The sequence below is a fragment of the Phragmites australis genome, chromosome 1 (assembly GCF_958298935.1).
Source record: "Phragmites australis chromosome 1, lpPhrAust1.1, whole genome shotgun sequence".
Taxonomy (NCBI): domain Eukaryota; kingdom Viridiplantae; phylum Streptophyta; class Magnoliopsida; order Poales; family Poaceae; genus Phragmites; species Phragmites australis.
The window spans coordinates 3,032,487-3,052,774 of record NC_084921.1 but is presented as its reverse complement, the minus strand read 5'-3'; the positions used below and the strand labels follow the sequence as shown (position 1 = coordinate 3,052,774).

The 20,288-nt window shown below is 41.1% G+C and overlaps 1 protein-coding gene across 1 annotated transcript; it reads right to left on the bottom strand.

Annotated features, from left to right (window-relative positions):
- Positions 1–734: 734 nt before the first annotated feature.
- Positions 735–6,773, bottom strand: LOC133917154 (serine/threonine-protein phosphatase 5-like). The gene is made up of 12 exons (XM_062361181.1): positions 6,379–6,773; positions 5,790–5,959; positions 5,645–5,716; positions 5,224–5,374; positions 4,829–4,937; positions 4,608–4,725; positions 3,503–3,650; positions 3,169–3,417; positions 2,359–2,484; positions 2,135–2,235; positions 1,797–1,871; positions 735–1,385 (listed from the first exon to the last, which is right to left on the bottom strand). The coding sequence occupies exons 1-12, from the start codon at positions 6,449–6,451 to the stop codon at positions 1,326–1,328; spliced, it is 1,452 nt and encodes a 483-aa protein (XP_062217165.1). The 5' UTR covers positions 6,452–6,773; the 3' UTR covers positions 735–1,325.
- Positions 6,774–20,288: the final 13,515 nt, after the last annotated feature.

The window sequence follows — 20,288 nt, the reverse complement described above, 5'->3', positions numbered from 1 at the left end:
TCTACCTTTTGCTCTGAATTCGTGGTGATAATGCTAGAAATGAATCTGCCAATTTGCACCGCAGATTGAATGAATGGGCGTCGCGCTGTCCAGGAAAGACCGGGGTATTTGGTTCCCTATTCCAGCCGAAAATGGCCTTCTGGCCACAGAAACTCGCCAAGAAAGATATGGCTACCATTTCGACTACTTTTCAGGACAAGCCTCAAGCACGAGTTTTATTTTCAAGGGAGAATTGCACGATCGCCACTGGTTCGATCCTAGGAAGGCAGCATGATGCTTTCTAACATAGGCTGCTCTCTTTCTCACAAATGTTTGTTGCAAGGTCGTCACAGGTCAGGTGGGCTATAAGAAATTATGTCTACGACAAGTGGAACATGTTACCCAAGAATTTGATAACTACAAGACCAAACACTTTAACCAAAAGAATTTTCAGAATTCACCTTAGAGTGGAGTGAAAATAAAGGCAAATTAACAGCCTTTTAAGACATCCGTAAGTTACCGTGTTCTGTGATAAGCCTGCTGCACGCATGCAAAAGTAATGGTGTTTTCGACAGACCAAAGAACAGCATGTGGCTGGCCAATCAGCAACCGACCTAAGTTGAAAAGCCAGGCCATCCAAAGATACATAAATTGGCCAGACATCAAATCATTCACGTGGGAGAAAAACCAAGGCAAATAACAGTCTCATTGGTAAAGGAAACTTAAGATGGCACAAGCATTACATTGCACTGCCAGAAAATAAAATCTTCATATTTGCTCAATTGCTCTGTGTTTTTCACTTGGTACACATTTCTGGAAAAGTAGGATGCTCTGGTTGATGTAACATTCTTCCACAAGTACAACTAATCACAGGAAACCACATGCTGCGCAAGATTTTAATATGAAATGATAATTGTACCGTGATACAACACCATACCAAATGTACAAATAAAATTCAGATGACAAATTATAGGGAATATAAAAAGGCATGATTCCTCATGTTCCAGCACAGTTAAAGGCGAACACAGTGACAGAATCCTGCTGAATGAATGTACTTGAGATATGAAGGGAATCTGAGAGAGGAGACGAAACATAAAATAATTGTACAACTACACAGCCATCTAAATCACTGTTTACTAGTTTTGTTAGTGAAAAGAACAATTATTTATGAGTACATAATAACTTAACAAATGCGAGGAAGGATCACAGCAGCATAAAGATAATTGTTTTATCACAACATTTGCTCTTTAAGGAAGGACTTGCTTCACAGCTTTGTATGAGAAGAGCTTGGTGGAGACAGGTTTAGCATATCAAAATTGACCAGCAGAAGGTTCCAGGAAGGAGTGCTATTGGAAAAGCCGGAGAAAATTGTTTGCATAGGCCATTGCCTTGACATTAGGGTGTGGCTGCAAAAGGGAAAAAAATGCACAATCAACTTTCTAGTAGCAGCTCAGGAAGTAATCAAGTCTCTCTACAGGTACAATGACAAGAATCACAATACAGAAGTCAGGATTGATTAAGAATTTTATAGTAGTGCATTAAGCAGTAAGCAGTAAAGACATATGCTTGAAAGAGACATTAGCAATCTTCAATTCAAACTAAATACATCACAGAAATCAAAGTTATTGTTATGCCCTTTCTTGTGTTGTCAACTAAAGCAAGCTTACCATGCTCATACTATTGCTGCTAGGCACCTATTCAAACCACATATCACATTAATGATGACAATAATTGAACTACTTCAAACAACACTGATTTACATAAACCTCAAACTAGCAATCACTTTTCAGAAAAAAATTCCGCGAAAAATGACATACCACTGCTGAGAAAGTAACAATATCCGGCTTTAGTTCTGGAGCAGTGAACCGAATAAATGCACCTTTGTTGCCCATCTGCATAATTGTGTCATGTACTCAGTATCCTTTATTATGCATAATTTTTTTGTGAGGACAACAGACGTGGGTATGAGAGAGGGCACGTGACAACAGCTTGCCAAAATGGAACGTAGAAAAATCAAAACTGGTATACGAGCAATTCTGATTCGCCCCCCCCCCCCCCACTGAGATGTGAGAAACAGATAAGCAGGCAAATTGCAGTCAAAATCAATTTGCTAATTGATGCAAGCATAGAATATGGAACCATTATTGTAGTATACCTGGTCACAGTAATTAGGAGCAGAGAAAACTGTAATAAGCTTTCCGTCATGTTCAATTTCATAGCCTTCATCCTTCACTTCGTGGGATCGGACAACAAGTTCTGACAGGCAGATAAAACAAGGAGAGCATGCATGAAAAAGAATGTATATGGGAATTAGATAAAAGATTCCATCAAGTAAAGAATAACCGGGTTTTTTAAATGAAAATTAACACTGGGGCCTACTCAGATTGTTTTCTTGTAGAAACCTCTTTGTCACGTCTGCACCAAAGGAAAGGCCTACACCTCGTTTGCTTGGACCTCTCCCAAGCTGAGGCTGAGGGTCACTCCATAGTATTTCACACATTAAACCTGTCAATAAAAAGGCTAGCAGTTACAATGCTAAATAACCAAAATGAAGGAAGGATCAAATACATTGCTTTCACACCAAGCTCTGTCTTCATTGTGCATTTAATTAAAACTAAAAAATTATAATATTAATTAAGTACCCTACATAACTTGCATCTAACAACATAAAGATCAATAGCAAATAGCTACCAAAACAGAGTTTTTGGAAGTGCTACTACATGTCCATTATGTCTGGAAGCACCTAGCATAACAATACCTTAAAGTCCCTAATATCGAGTAACTGGGTGCTTAACTAGGAATGCTGAGAAAACAGTTTTTAATAGCATTTCTGACATTTTTAGGCATGTGTAGTATGGTTTTCAACCTGCTGATCTACTTGTGTATGACAATAGGTCTGCCGATTTGACCCATTAGCATGTATGTGGGATAGGTAAGTAGGTAACGCTATGCTATGGCAAATAGTGGCACTAATTGGCGCCATACAACCTGTAGGTAACTTAGCACAAATTTGGGGAACAACATAGCATTTGAGGTCCAAAATGCTGTAGAGGTGCATGCTAATTGCATGCACTAACCTAAAACATTTCACGAAGTAGGTTTCAGGGTAAGCACAATAAATATAAAAAAGGAAATCATAGCACCGTTGAGGAATGGAAACAGTAGGTAGCTAACTGCAAATCAAAGTACCTTCTTCAGGAGGCTCACGAAAACGATCAATAGCTCTAATATCAGATAGCTTCACACCATCAACACTAAACAGGCCCCCATGAACTACAAAGACCTTGTTGTTGATCACATGAGCAAGAGGCAAGCAACAAAATACCTCAGCAAACAGCTCAACAAATATATCACTCAACTTGGACTTCACCTCTCCCTCAAAACCGTATATTTTGTTCATGCTCTTGCTTTCATGGTTTCCTCTTGCAAGATACATAGCTAAAGCATAGGAAAATCCATTAACAAAAATTATACTGTTGGAGCTACGCTGATGGAAGTTGAACTGGTAACCACAGACAATTACCTCTTGGATACAAGCACTTGAATGCAAAAAGGGTAAGTATGACTTCAAGAGAAAATGATCCTCTGTCCACAAAGTCCCCATTGAATAAGTAAGGATTTTCTTCAGATGGAAGCCCATTGAGCTCAAATATATTAAGCAGATCAAAAAACTGCAAAAGGAAACAACAGACATTAGCACTCCCAAAAGGCACAACCAAAATAATATGACGAACTTGTATGGTGGGTGCAAGTTTGTCACAAAACTTGTAAACTGTGCAAATATGTCAATAATCTTGATTTGTATGTGTGTTTTTGGGTCGTAATCCAGGACAATCCAGCCCACGTGGAGCTGACTGGGTCGACACGGTGGCACTGACTGTGGATTTTGGTAAAAAAAAAAACCAATGTCTGCCGTGTACAGAGGAATGAGGTGCTTCATCATATTGTTTCTTTTGCTGTTCAGGGACAGAAACAATCGTTGTTTCTTTCAATGAACGAACTCATCGAAGCAGGCAGGGAGACAAAGCAGACAGACGGGCAACATCCTGTGGGTGGTGGACGGGCAGCGATCCTAGAGACAAACCCGAACGATCCTATGGGTGGTGAACCCGGAGGCTAAACCTGGAGCTAAACCTTGCCAGTGGCAGCATCCACCACCGCCTTCTCATTCGCCCTCCCAGTTTTCAATTCATCCACTTGTATTTCCCATCTTCATTGCTTGCCCCGGCACCGTGTTCAGTTGCGTTCGTCAGTTTTCCCTCGACGGAAAAGAAGGGAAAAGGATCGAAGCGTGTGATGGGGAAACAGATGTGCATGCGCTCACAAGAGTGGTCCAGTCAGCTCCATGTATGCTAGATTGTCCAAGTTGGCACGGTTACGACCCAAAGACGCACCCACAAATTAAGATTAGTGACAACTGACAAGCACAGTTAACAAGTTTTGTGACAAGATGGCACCCACAATGCAAGTTTTGGTACCCACAGGGCAAATTACTCTAAGTTTCGCTCAAATGATACAGATAAAATGCTGTCACCACTTGGAAGGATTGAGCATATTTCAAAGCCCGTACAGAAATGGTAATATAATGAAGCTACATATAGAAAAATTTCACATGTTAAAGCAAATACCTGGCCATGCACATCACCACACACTGTAAAATTACCACGGTTTGGAACATTCACATCAACGAGGGTAGGCATTGATCGCAACAAGTCTCGAGCTTGTAACACCATCTGGAATGCATACCTGTGTCAAGTTGTGAACTTACAGCTTATTACCAATGTCCAATATAACAAATATAAGGAAAATAAGCTGGATAGCACTGCCCCTTGAAAATTACAAACTATACCTTTTATGTATACATTTTTGCCTTTTAAAATCGTCCAACATCTGCTTGATGAAGTCTAATGTTATTGCATCTCCTTCAATTCTTGCTCCTGAATACTGTGACTCAACTTCTGCAGCATGAACAGAGTTTGTGTATGTTAAATATAGCTTAAATTAAACTAAAGGTTACATTCCCCAAAAAACTTTGATGCTATCATACTCATTGTAAAGCTACATTAAATTCATCATAGGAATATTACTGACCCAAATTGCTGGCAGCACCCAAATTGCATATACAAAATAATAGAATAATTCAGAGTGGACCTTCTACATATACAAATTACAAAATTATGTTATTCTGTCTGCATTAACATAGAACATGGAGCAAGTATAGAGCAAAATTCAAACATCAGATACCTATTGTGTGATAATCAATAGAATCTGCTATAGAGCGGGTTTCTGTATGCCCTGCAGAAATTGCTTCTTCGAATCGAATTTTTTGGACAGCTTTCTCGCACTCTTTCAACTTCCTAGTGGCATCTGGATCACTAGGGCATATTCTTTTCACCTAATAACAAAGGAAGAGTTCCTTAGATTTACTTAGTTCTATGTAAATAAAGTTGCAAGGCTGCCCTAGTGCATAGTAACAAAAAAGAATGTGAAGAACTAATTAATCGAATAAACTAATATGGCGCTTGTCTATCGAGATGATGAATCCAGTATGCCCATCATTTAGTTTAAAATGCAATGCTAGCGATGAGAAGATGATAAGAAATTACTAAAGACATCTAGTTGCCATATAAATGAGACCATTTATTAAGCAATCTGACACATGTACCTGCTGAAAATCCTTCAGGGCTTCCTTGAATTTCCCCATGGCAAGATAAGCCGCGCCTCGTCTATAATAACCCTACAAGCACAAAGATTCAATATATGTAAAAAAACCTAAAAAGTTGTGCCAACAAAATGATATGAATATTTACCTTTGAATATTTAGGATCAATTTCGATAGCTTTTGTTGCATCCTGCACAGCACTTCCATATTCCTCCAGTTTTGTATGTGCAAATGCACGGTTCGCCCAATATACCACATTTGAACTATTTAGCTCAATAGATTGAGTATATAGATCTATTGCCTGAGCAAACTTGTTTGCTGGAGGGAATACACATAATAGTTACGGAAAAAATCAGCAGGGAAATGCTGAACATTACACGATCCTAGTATGCTTCAGTTAAATATCAGCAGTGTTATTGAAAAGATGATTCAACTTCCAATTTACCACAGAAGACATTTGACCCTGATATGCCTCTAATTTTATGATAGTGTAACTGAAATTTCAAAGTTTACTTGATTAATTGCAATCGCTATTCCAACAGATTGGGTCTTTAAATTAAGTGTAAGGTCCAGCAAGCAACACATACAGGTGGCAACTTTCAGGTCAATAACTAGATATTCTTTGAGGACATTGTGATTCTAGTGCAGTGCCAAGATTCCTTTGACAAAAAATAACAATGAAATAGAACTGGTCTGTCAAAAGATATGACAGGAAGCACTGAGAATGCAGAACATACCCTTGAAGGCATCGTTTGCCCTAAGTTTGAGTTCTTCGGCTTTTTGCACATCTAACTTTGAACTATCATCCATGGCAGCTTTTGAGCCCACTACATACAAAGATTTCAAGTTCTCAGTTTACCTATGGCATTTAAATACGACAAAAATAAGCAAGAAAGCAACAGCGCAGCTGTACCGTGCTGTGGTTTCACACATCAATGTATTTGGCCTGTTAGAAAATCGATAAATCTCGATAGTTGAGGCGCACACTTGTGTCAGGCTCACCAAACTTTTCTTCAGAGGTGACACTTAGTTATCCCCTAACCCACCCCTACCAGGGGTGGATCTACCACCCTGATGAGCTCTGGTGGCCGCCAGAGGTGACCAGCGGAGCAACACCCCCCCCCCCTCCCCCGTGGCAGATCTACCACCCCAAGCGAAGCGACGGCGAGGAAGAAGCCGACAGCGCCAGCCGGTGGATGGGTGACACATGCAAAAGGCAGAAGAAGCAGAGACCGAGAGCGCCACCGAGATCGGATAAGCATGGGGGTCGAGAGGGCCAACAGCGTGATTCCTTTGGATATAATAACGATAACCCCTGTTTGGTTCGCGGAATTGAGCTCAGAATTGCAGAATTGGAATTAGGCTTTGTCATTTCAGCTGTTTGGATGTCCTCTAGAATCGAAATTGGAATTGGAAGTCGATTTCCGCGGAATTGGACATCAACTAGGATAGGGGGCTCATGATTCGGACCTGTTGGGGTCTGAATCGATCTGAATCGAAGCGAGAAACACCACCCGTCCTTCGAGTCGAGCTCCGGCGGCAACTCCCTCGCCAGCAACCCCACCCGTCCTCCGGGGACTGCCTCGCTGGCGACAAGATCCCGCCACGGGGCGGAATATGCTGCACGGGGCGGAGGCTTAAACCCCCGATTTTTTTTTTTTTTTTGAAAATAAACTTACTGCTAACAGTACCCTACCAAGCAACAAACAAATCTGCAGGACGGATTGGATTGGACGGTTTGAGCATCCATCCGAGCGAAGATGCATTCGGATTTTCATTGCTTGACGCAAATATAAGTTCCTGCATGACAAAGCGAGCAATCCATGCAAGCAAGCTAGTTCCGGGCTCGCTTACCAGTCGAGGATGGTGTGGGGACACTGGGGCTCTAAGATGAACGGCCCCGGGAGGAAGAAGGGCGTCGATTGGTGGCCTCGTCTGGCCGCCACCGCCGCCAAGGAAAGGGAAGACGACGACACTGGAGGAGGAAGCGAAAGCACTGACTAGTTAGGGCAAGGGACTGTGTTCTTTTTTCTCTCGCTTCGATTTTTTGTTTTAATTTATACCATTATAAATAGAAAATAGTTTTGCCCCCTCAGCTATTATCATCGGTCGATTTTCGGACTTGAACTTGAAAAACAGAAATCTTACACCATCAATCTATCAAAACCGTTTATAATTCATTCTTATACTTTCTAACTGGTTATTTTACACAAGTGATCAGTTGACTAAGCGCTGAGTTAGCACACTTTTAATACGCCTCCCCCTCCATCCCTCTCTCTCACACCCCTCAGTCGTTCCCAGTCGCTTGCCCCAAATTCGCTGCTGCTCTCCCATCAAAAACTCTAGCAGCGCCCTAAACGGACCCAAGATCCGCTGCCTCATCAGCACCGCTCGACCGCCACTCATTCACGTTCAAGGTGGAGCATGTGAGGAAGACGGCCATGATGTGTGTGGATCGACATTGCCCCGTACAGATCGAGATTGGAAGGTTAGTTCTTTTTTCATGTAATTGGTGTTAGTTGAGTCGGTTTTTCTAGTCGCAGTAGTATTCTTTGCAGAAGACTAATTTTGATTTGTGTACTAGTAGTGTGGAGTAACCGATTTAGTACATGCTTTGATCTTGTGAACTTGCTTGTATGCATGTAGATGTTGGTGAGGTGTGTCAAGTGGATTTCTTTGATAAGCTTGTAGTTAGATTTCACTATAATAGAGAGGTTTACAATGATGAGAAGAAAGTTGTGTATTATGGTGGTTTGGAGGCCATGTCATATATGGATAGAGATAAAATGTCATTGTTGGAGATCCGTGGACACCTTGAAAACCATTGTAAGGGATTAGATATGGTAAAGATGTACTGGTTGTTCCTGGGCAAGCAGCTTTTTAATGGATTGATGATGCTTAGTGATGACAAGGCATGTGAGACAATGGTTGATTACATAACTAATGATGAGGTGGTTGATATATACGTGAAAGAAATTGTTATTGATGATGGGTGTGATGGTGAAGCTGAGGGTGATGGTGAGGAACAAAGTGGCAGTGACTAGGAGAATGAGAGTGATGCTCTTGAGGCCATAGAAGAAGATGCTGACATTATTGTTGCACCGCCAATATCTCCAGAAGAAGTAGCAAAGTCAATATCCTTTGTGAAGTCTTAGTATTCCCATATATCAGGATCTAAAGGCAAGAAGGTGTCTTCTTTAAAAAGGTCAGAAGGCAAGATAGTGAATGAGCAAAATAAATCAAGCACAGATAGTGACTGGCTCCCTAGAGATGCTGACAGCTCTGAAGATGATGAGAAAGCTAAAGGAAACATGACAGTATACAAGGAGTTCAAGAAAAAGTTTGTTCAGTCAGAATATCATGTCCATGTTAATGAATCTAACAAGGTTATCACAAAGAAGGCCATGGAGCAACTCCAAAGAGATGTTATGTCTATGATGAAGCAATGAAACTTCATATTTTTCAAGCAGTGAAGAGGAGGACAACTATGATGAAGCAGGAAGTGATGGTGAACTGATAAGAAGGAAGCTAAAGTTTTCTAGATTTGATAAAAGGGCAGCAAATCCTACTTTTAGGCTAGGAATGACATTTACAAGTAAGGACGAGTTCATAAAGGTAGCCAAGAAATATGGCCTTGCTAAGTTTGCCAAAAATGACCTAAAGTCAGGGCAAAATGTGACTGACTCAATTGCCCTAGGATCATTCTGTTGTCAAATACAACTAGGACAAATGGATGAAAAATGAGCACTTTTAAAGACCAGCACACTTGCCCACCAAGGAGGGATAACTCTCTTGTGATATAGATGATCAGTTCAAGACATCCATCATGGCTAATCCTACTTGGAAGGTAGACCATATGAGGCAAATTGTGCAAGAGTAGATGAATCCATGAAGGGGCAATATGCTAGGATATTTGATTATCAAGAAGAATTGTTGATGAGCAATCCAGGTAGCACATGGGTTGTTACACTACATCTAGACAACCCAGACAATGTTTTTATGAGAATGTACATCTATTTTGATGCCTGCAAGAAAGGTTTTCTAGCTGGATGAAGAAGGTCATAGGTTTAGATGGTTGTTTCTTCAAAGGACCAACAATTGGAGAGCTTATTTGTGCATTGGGCAGAGATGCAAAGAACCAGATGTACCTCATAGCTTGGGTTGTGGTTGAGAAAGAGACAAATGATTCTTGAGATTGGTTTTGTGATATGCTTTTTAGGGATCTCATGGTGGGTGATGGTGAGGAATGAGTCATAATTTCATATTAGCAAAAATGACTTCTCAATGGTGTTGAGAAATGGGTGCCAAATGCAGAGCATAGGATATGTGCCAGACACATCTATGCAAACTGGAGGAAAACTTACAATGATAGAAAGTGGCAAAATTTGTTTTGGAGAGTTGCAAAATCCCCTTGTGAGAATATGTTCAACTACCATAAAGCACAGTTGGCTAAGGAAACAGCTGCAAGTGCTGATGCAATGCTGAGAATAATTCACATCATTGGAGCATGGCATATTTCAAGCTAGGTGAAGATTGTGATTCAGTTGACAACAACATGTGTGAGTTTTTCAATCACTTTATTGTTGAATTAAGGTTCCTACATATCATAAGTATGCTAGAGTGGATCAGATGCAAAGTCATGGTTAGGATCCAAATCAACAGAGGCAAGTCGGAAAAATGGTTAGGAACTATCTGTCCTAATATATTGAAGAAACTCTGTGATTATATCAAGATATTAGCAAACTATAATGCAATATACAATGGTGATGATGCTTTTAAAGTTACTCACAATGAGTATAGGTTCACTGTTAACTTAGGGGACAAGACATGTTCATGTAGGTACTGGCAGTTGTCAGGGTTGCCTTGCCCACATGCCATAACATGCATTTACTGGAGATCCAATCAGTTTGATGACTACATAGCAAACTGTTACTCAATTGAATAGTACAAGAAGACTTATGGTCATTGCTTGCAGTCAGTGGAGGGAATGCATTCATGGCCAAGATCTAAAAGGGAAAGACCAAGAGCTCCTAAAAATCTTAAAATGTCTCGAAGGCCAAAAGTTTGTAGGAAGAGAGAGGCACATGATAAGCCAAAATTGACAACAAATTTTTCCAAGGTTAGCATAGTCATCAGATGCAGTCTTTGCAAAGGGTCATGATATTACAGGAGCACTTGTGAGAAGAGAGAAGGGCAAGGCCAGAGCACAACTGTTAGAAATGGCCCAATGGTTAGCTCTGCTCCCCCCCAATCAACATGCAGGTGTGGCCACATCAGCTCCACCAGAGCATACTGCTATGGTAAGGATATTGTCACTACAAAGCTCCTGTTGAACAGATTATGCAAACTTACCAGTTGAACTACCTGTGCAAACTTGCTTGTGATAATTCACTGCAGGTTCCTATAACCAGTTCACAATAAAGCTCAACTAAATTGAGCAAGAGGATGAGGAACAACTCTGACAACAGTCCATCTGGATAGAGGAAGAAGAGATGCACTGTGTTGGATATATTGTACTCGGATGGTACTGCCAACACTTTACAGAATGTAAGTACTATTATGCAAGTTTGACTCTTTCTACATCATCATGTTTGAATATTGTAGTTTGACTCTTTTACCTGTGAATTTGTATAGCCTGGCATGATAAATGAGAGTATTATCAAAACTACTGCAAGGGCCAAGCTAAGTACACATGAAGGAAGAATGTTGCCATTAACCTAGAGGTGACTACGGAAAAATAGCTTGTTCTAAAGCCAACAACAGTGTCACAACTAGTTTTGCTTCTACTCAAGTCCAGGCACAGAGACCATGCATCAAGCCCAGCAATTTAGGCCAAGAAAGCAAACCAAGCCCCTCCAAAGCTTCTGAAGTTTTCTAATACACAGTGATGCCTTTACTAATATGTGTAAGAAAATGTATATACCAAACTTTGGATTCATTGTACTCTGATTTATTGTGCTCTGAATTATGTTAGACCTGGGTTTAATGTTGCTACTATAATAGACAAATTATGGTCTACTTGTGTCTATATGTGTGCAATACTTCTAGCTTGTTGTGCAAAACTATGTCTTCCTTTCATTGCTCACACACAGAAATTAGGTATCAACATGCATACATTCATTCACTGATTCTTGTATTTGTAACAGACTGCAAATTGATGAAAATGATAAGAATGCATACTTTCATTCACTAATTCTTGCATTGCTAATAGACTGCAAATTGCAGAAAATGATCAACATGCATACATTCATTCCTTGCTCACTGGTTACATGTCTCAGGGATTACAAACTAAATTTTTTTACAACCATCACTACACAAGAAACAACAACATACATCAGCATTTTTCTCTGTTTCTCTAGTTTCTGAATCCTAGCAACATTTTCAACATCACATTCATTCTTCAAGCTTAGGCACCTTACAAGAGCAACAACCTCGTCTTCACTCCTCAACTTCAACTTCTGGATCTCTACATTTGCAACATGGACAACACCTCTAGGTTCTTGGTTCTCCTTCCTCAAAGATCTGATCGCATCTCACATATCAACCAACACTTGTCTGGCAAATTCAGATGTCCTACCATCATACCATCTCCACAACTTGCAACCTCCAATCTTGTCTGCACACGAATAATACATTACATCAGATCAAATCTACAGAGAGAAGGGAATGAGTCGAAACAAAAATCAAAGGAATTGAACTTAGCTGAGCTTGAGCACATTTCAAGTACCTTCTTGCTAGATTGTCGTCGCTCCAAGAGATCCATCATGCAACCTTAGCACCACACTCACATTACACCACCAGCGAGTAGTCGAATGGTCCCTCTCTATACGAGATCGGGGAGGAGAACTCACCACCCCCTCCACTAGTACTTACCATCGAGCGCACCGATCTAGAGCTCATCGAGCGTGCCATGGCGGTCGAGCGGGGCCGATGGGGCAACGGATCTAGGGTCCATTTAGGGGCGGTGCTAGGGTTTTTGACGGGAGAGCGACAATGAATTTGGGGCGGGCGGTGAGGAACGACTAAGGAGTGTGAGAGGGGGGAGGGGGAGGCGTATTAAAGGGGTGCTGACTTGGTGCCTAGTCAGCCGGCCATGTGTGCAAAACAGCCGTTCAGAGGACCCAGGGATGAGTTATAAACGGTTTTGATAGATTGTGGACGTAAGATTTCTGGTTTTCAAGTTGAGAGACAAATTGAATGGTGGCCATAGTTGAGAGACCAAAAATGGACTATTTTCTTATAAATATCGCAGTCTTATAAATATACACTAAACTTTTTGTATTTGAAACGATACAATTATAATTCTCATAAAATTAAATCCATGACATTACGAATCTCCTAAAACTGGGACTAAAATAATGGTATAGATCTAATTTTAGGAGATTCATAATAGTATTTTTAAATATCGAAAGTGTAGTGTTATATTTCAAAACCATGACATTTATAATGAAATAAATTTAAAAAAGCTTTTTTCGCCAGAAAGGGAAATAAGTGAGCATGGGAAAAAATTATCGGCTCGTTTTAAAAAAAATCCATAGAAGCTTATTTCATTAAACGCCAAGAAAAGTGTTTGCTAGTGATTTTGAGTACAATGGGGAAAATCTTCCACTGTACTTTGCACCTTTTGCTTTAATTTGCTAGTCACGTCGACCTTAAATTCCTAAAATATAGCATAACAGACCGTATTAAAAAAAGATAATATGATGTTGTATTTGCAAATATATCGTATGTATTTGGTACCCTATTCACTGAATATGGGTTTTCGGTACACTATGCACCGAAAAAGGGTGAACCCGAGTGTTTTCAATACCTTATGTGCCTAATACAACACTGTGCATCATATTTGACATATGAGGTACTGAAAACCCACTGTATTCGACATATGAGGTATCGAATACGATGCACAGTGTCGTATTTAGCATCTCATGTGCCGAATACAGCTGGACCCTGTCGTGTGCTACTTTCGGCACCTCACGTCACGTCTTGTCACTATTTTCGGTGCGAGTTGTGACATGTGGGGGTTCTTGCGTTGTTTTTGTTGCCAAATAAAATGAGGTTGTGACTTCAGTTGAGAAGCAGCAGCGCGAGAAGAGAAGAGAGCAGCAACATGAGCAGAGGAGGAACAACAAGAGAGGAGCAACGTGAGGAGGAGCAACGCGAGAAGAGAATGGAGCAGCAATGCGAGAAGAGGAGGAGCAGCAGGAGAGGAGCAACGCAAGGAGCAGCGACGTGAGTTGAACACCTCAAGAGCGCTCTCTTTCCTTCAGGTAAGTACTTAGATTATGTATTTAATTAATACTTAGATTAGTAATAATAATTAGAGTAAGTAGATTATATAATCCATTCAATTACATTTATTTAATTATATTAATTTGATAAATTAAAATACTTAGATTATTTACTTAGTTATTCAGTAAATATTTATTGTTACTTTTATATATGTATTAAATATTTAATCACAATAGTTGTATAATGCTTAGTTAATGTTTATTAAATATTTTAATTAAATGTTAAACATTAATTATTTCATTTGAATTCAACTTTGATGATTTAATTAACATTGTTAATTACTTAAATATTTAGCATGGTTAAGTAATGTACTATTTAATTTGCATTGTTAATTTACTTATTATTTATCGAGTGGTGTAATTAGTTGTGTATTGTACATACATCTAAGTAGTTATTTTATTACATGTATATTTTTTTAGCATATACGGTATGATTATCCATATTTATTATGGAGAACGTCCCGCTGTTTTGTACGGGAGGCTTGTAACAATTCAGAACTGCCAGTATATAGAGAATACGATTGAGCTACCTATTGACACAGATGGCCTGGAATCACATGTTATGAGCCTTTTGCGTGTAAACTAGCAGTCTCATACTGTTATCCTGGAGGATGTGCGGCAATGACTTGTTCCAAATAGCTCGATCGTTGTCCATACGTTGTTCGAGATGAGAAGGAACAACGTATGAACTTTGTACTCACGCAATGCATTGGAGGATAACTTTGAAATAGTGGTGTACGTAAATATAATGTCACGACTGGTGCAAGGTGATATAATGACTAGCGTGGAAGGATCAGACTAGCAGGAGAGAGGGCATGTCGGAAATTGCAATTCTGGTATAGAGGGAGCTAGAGTGGAGCCTTCTGAGGTAGATGCGAGATGCTTCAATGATGAAGCTGGTGGTACAGGAATAAAGAAGCTGCTAACAATGATGACTCAGTACTGACGATCTAGTACTTTCATGGTGCCGGGCTTTTGGATTGTGTCTTCGTTGAGTATAACACATTATCTAACTGGGGATACTAAAATAGCGATATCCAGATCGGACAACGGTTTCATAACAGGGTTGATGTCATCCAGTTTATTAGCAATTGTGCTATAACGATAAGAAGGGACCACAAGTGAGCCCGGTCTAACCCTACGGAGTATGAGGTTGTATCAAGCACCTGAATTGTCCTTACTTCGTACGAGCACATAAACCAAAATATGAGAACTATTTTGTGATCAGTAGACACATGTCACATACATGCAACAAAAAGACTGTTAGAAATGTGAGGCACACCGTTGATGTGAGGTTCATAGCCCAACTCTTCATCACCATTGTTGGCACGAACATATGTTTGTCGCCAAAATCGATTATGGAAGAAGTACAGACTAAGACGAGTATGCTGATCAATTAGCATATTGTGTAACGAGCAAAACAGAAGGTGTTAAAGATGTTGTTTGGAAGCTTCGAAAAGTCTTACAACTATACTCTGAGGGGACTGTAGAAGATTGCCATGATGAATCCAGAGACTCAGTGAGCCATGACGGATGAGCCGATCAAACTAGAGGATGGGTCATCTAACACCACTGAGTGATACCTCATTAGGTTATTCTCGTCCTTTAGACAATGCATCAAAGCTTTTAGATATTTCATGCCAGTTATATGCATGGATGCCAAATTTTTGAGTGGCATATATCATGGTACCCTTATGACAGTGATGGTGGCGGATGGAAATAATCAAATAATTCCTCTTGTCTTTGCAATGGTTGGCAGTGAGAACAATGATAGTTGGTTGTGGTTCCTTACCTTGGTGAGGGCACGTGTCATGGGTAATAGGGAACGAGCTTGCATCATTTTAGACCGCAACAAGGGTCGTATGCATGTGTGTACGTGCTGCATAATAGCACAAACTACTCCATACATGACCTGATGTGAAGAGAATATGGTGCGTGTGACACTTGAGCGCAAACCTGTACACAAGGTACCGCAACAAGTCTCTTGTAAAGATATGCAAAGGGATGTTGTAACACCCTAAATTCTCAGTTTTCGCAATAGTTTAAAATTTTGCTAATTTTTTTTGTTCAAATAGAAAGAAATTAATTTCTAAATTTAATTTGCCATAGGTTATATTTGTGCTTGATACATTCATGCCACAATAATTGCAATAGGTTTTATGTATGGAAAAATGTTTGCAAAAATTCGCTAGAAGATGCTTGTTTAAAATCTCTATTGAAAATGGTTAAAAAAATAAAATGAAAAGCTTTTTCCTAAATTCCTAAACCCTTCCAGGCTGATTTCTGCCCTAAACATGGCCCAAAACCTCCCTCCCCCTCCCGCTTCCACTTGGGCCTCACGTCGGCCTTTTCCCCACGCCCCCTCCCTCTCTCGCGCGCATTCGCCTCCTTGCACCGACGCGTAGGCCTAGCTCAAGCCCAGCTAAGCTGCACCACAGTCAAGCTGCCGCGCCGGACCAAGTCGGCTCCTCTTCTTCAACCCTCACTGGCTCGATCCCCTCTGTCGCCGCAGCTAATTCCATGCCTCCACGCGCTCTCTCCTCTCCCCAAAATGGTTCGAATCAATGCCTTAACTCTCCATTAAGTGCCCCCACCCGTTTCCATCTTCTTTATCCCTATTTACCGCTCAATCAAAACGGAAACCGACGCCATTATGGCCATAAGCACCGCTGGTCGTTTCTCTCCGTTGATCGGCCGCTCCACTTCATTATGCGCCCATATAAGCCACAGAACACCTTCACAATGAGGTTTCGCACATTTTCAACCTGCTCATACCCCTTTCCTCACTCGGATTTTCCATCGGTGCCATCTTCTTCCCCGTCTCCGGTGAGTTGCTCCACCGCGTCAATTCTCCATCGTCGAGCTCTCACTGACCAAACCGATCCCCTCACCATGTGCGCAGGTGCTCGGGGACCCCATAGTGCCGGACTTCGGCCTCTCTTAGCTACCAGAAGAAGCCCACACCAAGCTCAAGCTACACCGGTCGCCTCTCGCCATCGTCGGCCATCCATCGCCCCTCTTCATCGCCGAGGACCCTAGGGTGAGACTCCTTGTGCTCCCCTCTCCCTTTTGCACCATGTCCAGTGCCGCCAGCCAAGTTCAAACTCCCCCCATCACCTCCTACTGTCCGATCTTGATTGTGCGACTCAGATCGCGTACCTCTTTGAAGTGTGTAATCGGAACACCGTGGACCATGGACCGGCCCTCATGCCATTGTCATGGGTCCATGGACTTTTCCATGGGTTTTTCAATAAAAAATATTTCTGTTTTGCTTTATGACATCGTACACACATGAATAAGATTTTCCATATAAAAGAAATGTAGAAATTCTCTAAAATTAGGTAAACATTTACAGAAAACCCCTAGAACTTTAAATGCTTATGACTTTTTGCTCGTAGCTCCGATTTGGACGATTTTCACGCTCAAATTCTTGTAGAGCCATGTAGAATCTTTTTACTAGATATTTACCAAGTTTTATTACTGTTTGGTATACTGTTATTAGTAGTTTCTCTTGTATACTTTTCCGGTGTGTCGATTAGGGGGTGATCAGTTCCTGAACCTGCAAACCAAGCTTTTGAAGACTTCGAGCAACTCTTAGCTGAAGACAAGTGTTCTTGAACATCGTGCTCCTATTTTAGGGTTTATATGTAGTTTTTTATCCTTCATTGTATGCTTGTCTAAAATAAAAGCCTATGATTAGGGTTTACTAGAGTTTTATATGATTATCCTTGTCGCTGTTGATGAATCATAGGAAATGAAGGGTAGATATTCCAGTTGCTGTCATAGTTGGGGAAATGTTAAATTTGACAAATAATTATGCAACATGAACCGGGTATAGTAATTTTGTAACAACATGGTGTAGGGATCCTAACAGGATGGTTGTGTGCTGATGGTGCAGGAATGCACGTGTGCGAAAAATGCACAGTTGGTTGTGGTTGTTCTTGTGTGGGATTTTAAGGACCTATTCTTAAAGCTTGTAACCTGGCTAAATAGCGCAATCACAAGGCTTATATGGGTGCGACCTGGCCAATTAATTAGCCACCCCTCCGGTTCTGTAGGCACTAGTGGACAGTTGAGTGGCACAAGAGGGGGCTTTTGTTGTGATAGAATCACTGTTAGCGGTGAAACCTTAGTGGGTATTTACAGGTCGGCGGGATCTTTGTAATGACCTTGTAGTGATCTCTCGGCACACACCTCGAAAGTGTGTAAGGTACCGATGGGTATCGGTAAAAGAGTCGATCATGACTCGTGGGTAAAGTGTGCAAACTCTACAGAATATAAAACAGATCGACCAGCCGTACTCACGATCAAGAGCAAGCTTGGACTTCTTCTTGATTAGTTGGAATCAGGATTTTGGTATGAATGGTCAGGAAGCTGGGCAATGGAATTATCTGGTGATTTTTGGTAGTCGGATGGAATCCGATGAGTTGTTCTTCTTGTAAAAGTAGTGTCTCACACTTAGTAAATAGGTTGCATATTGATTAAGTTATAGGTTAAGGTTGCTTAGTGCAGTAAACCAGTGTCTAACCTTTTCTTGAATTAAGCTCCATATCATGCTCTCCTACACTTGCGGAGTACATTATGTACTCACACCCATTACTTCCTTTCTATTGCATTCTACTGCTGTTCAGAAGCTATCAATGAAGCTACACTCTTCGATAGAGATGACTTTGATCCGGAGATCCTTTTCTAAGCTGGTGATCCCCCGGTTGACGTCTGTGGTAGATGGAACACCATATAGCATTGTAGTTTAGCTTTTTCACTATGTTTTTCTTTTAAACCTTTGGGTCCTTTTGTATTAAGGTATGCGATATTGTAATAATGGCACTATGATGATACATTGATGATGTAACACATATATGAAACTTGATTCTAGCATACATGTGTTGTACCTAGTTTTATTCCTTTAAAACTGGTGTTACAGAAGTGGTATCAAAGCTGTGTTGACCATATGACACAATCTAGATAGAAAAGAACGTGTTAAGGACTTATGTTTGTACAAACTACTTTTGTAAAATTATTTTTCTTTCAGTTTTTCCTTGCTATGTCTTTTGCTCTTTATAAAACTCTTACTAATTTTTTGTCTTCTTCGAAATTTTATATGACCCGCACGAAGATCACCCCGCACAAGCGTGTTCTGATCCCTGCTCAAGAGGTTCTCGCTAGTATTGTCTAGGCGCACCAACCCCCTGCCAAGTTACATTTCGACAGACAGCACACCAACTACTTCCGCCGCATGCTTTGGTACCTGCTTTAGGGTTTGGGTTTCCACAAGGTCCCAGACTACAAGGGAGTTAGGGTGCCTCTTGGAGGCTGTTGTTACTCCTGGATAGTGGAGGTTACCATGTTTGAGAAGGCTACTGACGACGCTCTTTGCCGAGTTCATCGTGTTCACTCTGAGGCTGGGATCGAGGACGTCGTCCAACAGGCTTTGGCTATTCTCTGCTGGTAGAATAGACAGGTTCTTCGCCTCACCCAGTTCGGCAAGTTTATGCAGCATTTGACCGACAGTCTAGAGGTCATCATCGCGTTTGTTAACAGTGAACTAGATGACTATCTGAGAGCAGGTCCGCCTCACCGCTACCTCGTACACCGAGCTTGACACAGCCCTCGATGAGCTTGAGGACTTGCACAAGCGGCACGCGGAGCAGGAGCAACGCATCCATGCTTTTCTTTTATGTCCCCCACTTGTATCTTGGCTACCAATAGATAGTGAACATCAGGCATGGGAACAACACCAACAACAAGAACACCAATGCCAACCAGCACGATCTTCCACCCCCACCCTATTTGATGTATGCCAACCAAGTGATGACAATACTCCAAGGTCTGGTCCAGGCTACAACCAATAACCAGCAACCTCAAGTCCAGCAAGCACTACCACAACAGCCGCAGTCCAGGTTCAGAACTTTCCTGAGTACTCAGTCACCCACTTTCTGACAGGTAGTTGAACCTATGGAGGCAAATGACTCACTAAATACTATTGAGGGTAAGCTGCAGATAGCTAGTGTAATGAAAGGGAAAGAGTTCTCTTTGCCTCTCACCAGCATATTAGGCCAGCACAAGAATGGTGGACAGCATACACTACCGCTCACGAGGATCTCCTTGAGATCACATGGGTAGAGTTTTGGAACAACTTTCATGCATATCATGTCCCTAAAGAGGAAGTGAAGCTGAAGAGGAAGGACTTCCTCAATCTGAAGTAAGGACCCATGAAAGTGAGAGAGTACCTCACCAAGTTCACACAGCTCTCTCGCTATGCCCCCAATGATGTTGATACCGATGAGAAGAAGCAAGGCTATTTCCTGGAGGGTCCCAATACATGACTACAGTATGCCCTCTTGATCAATGAGTACCCC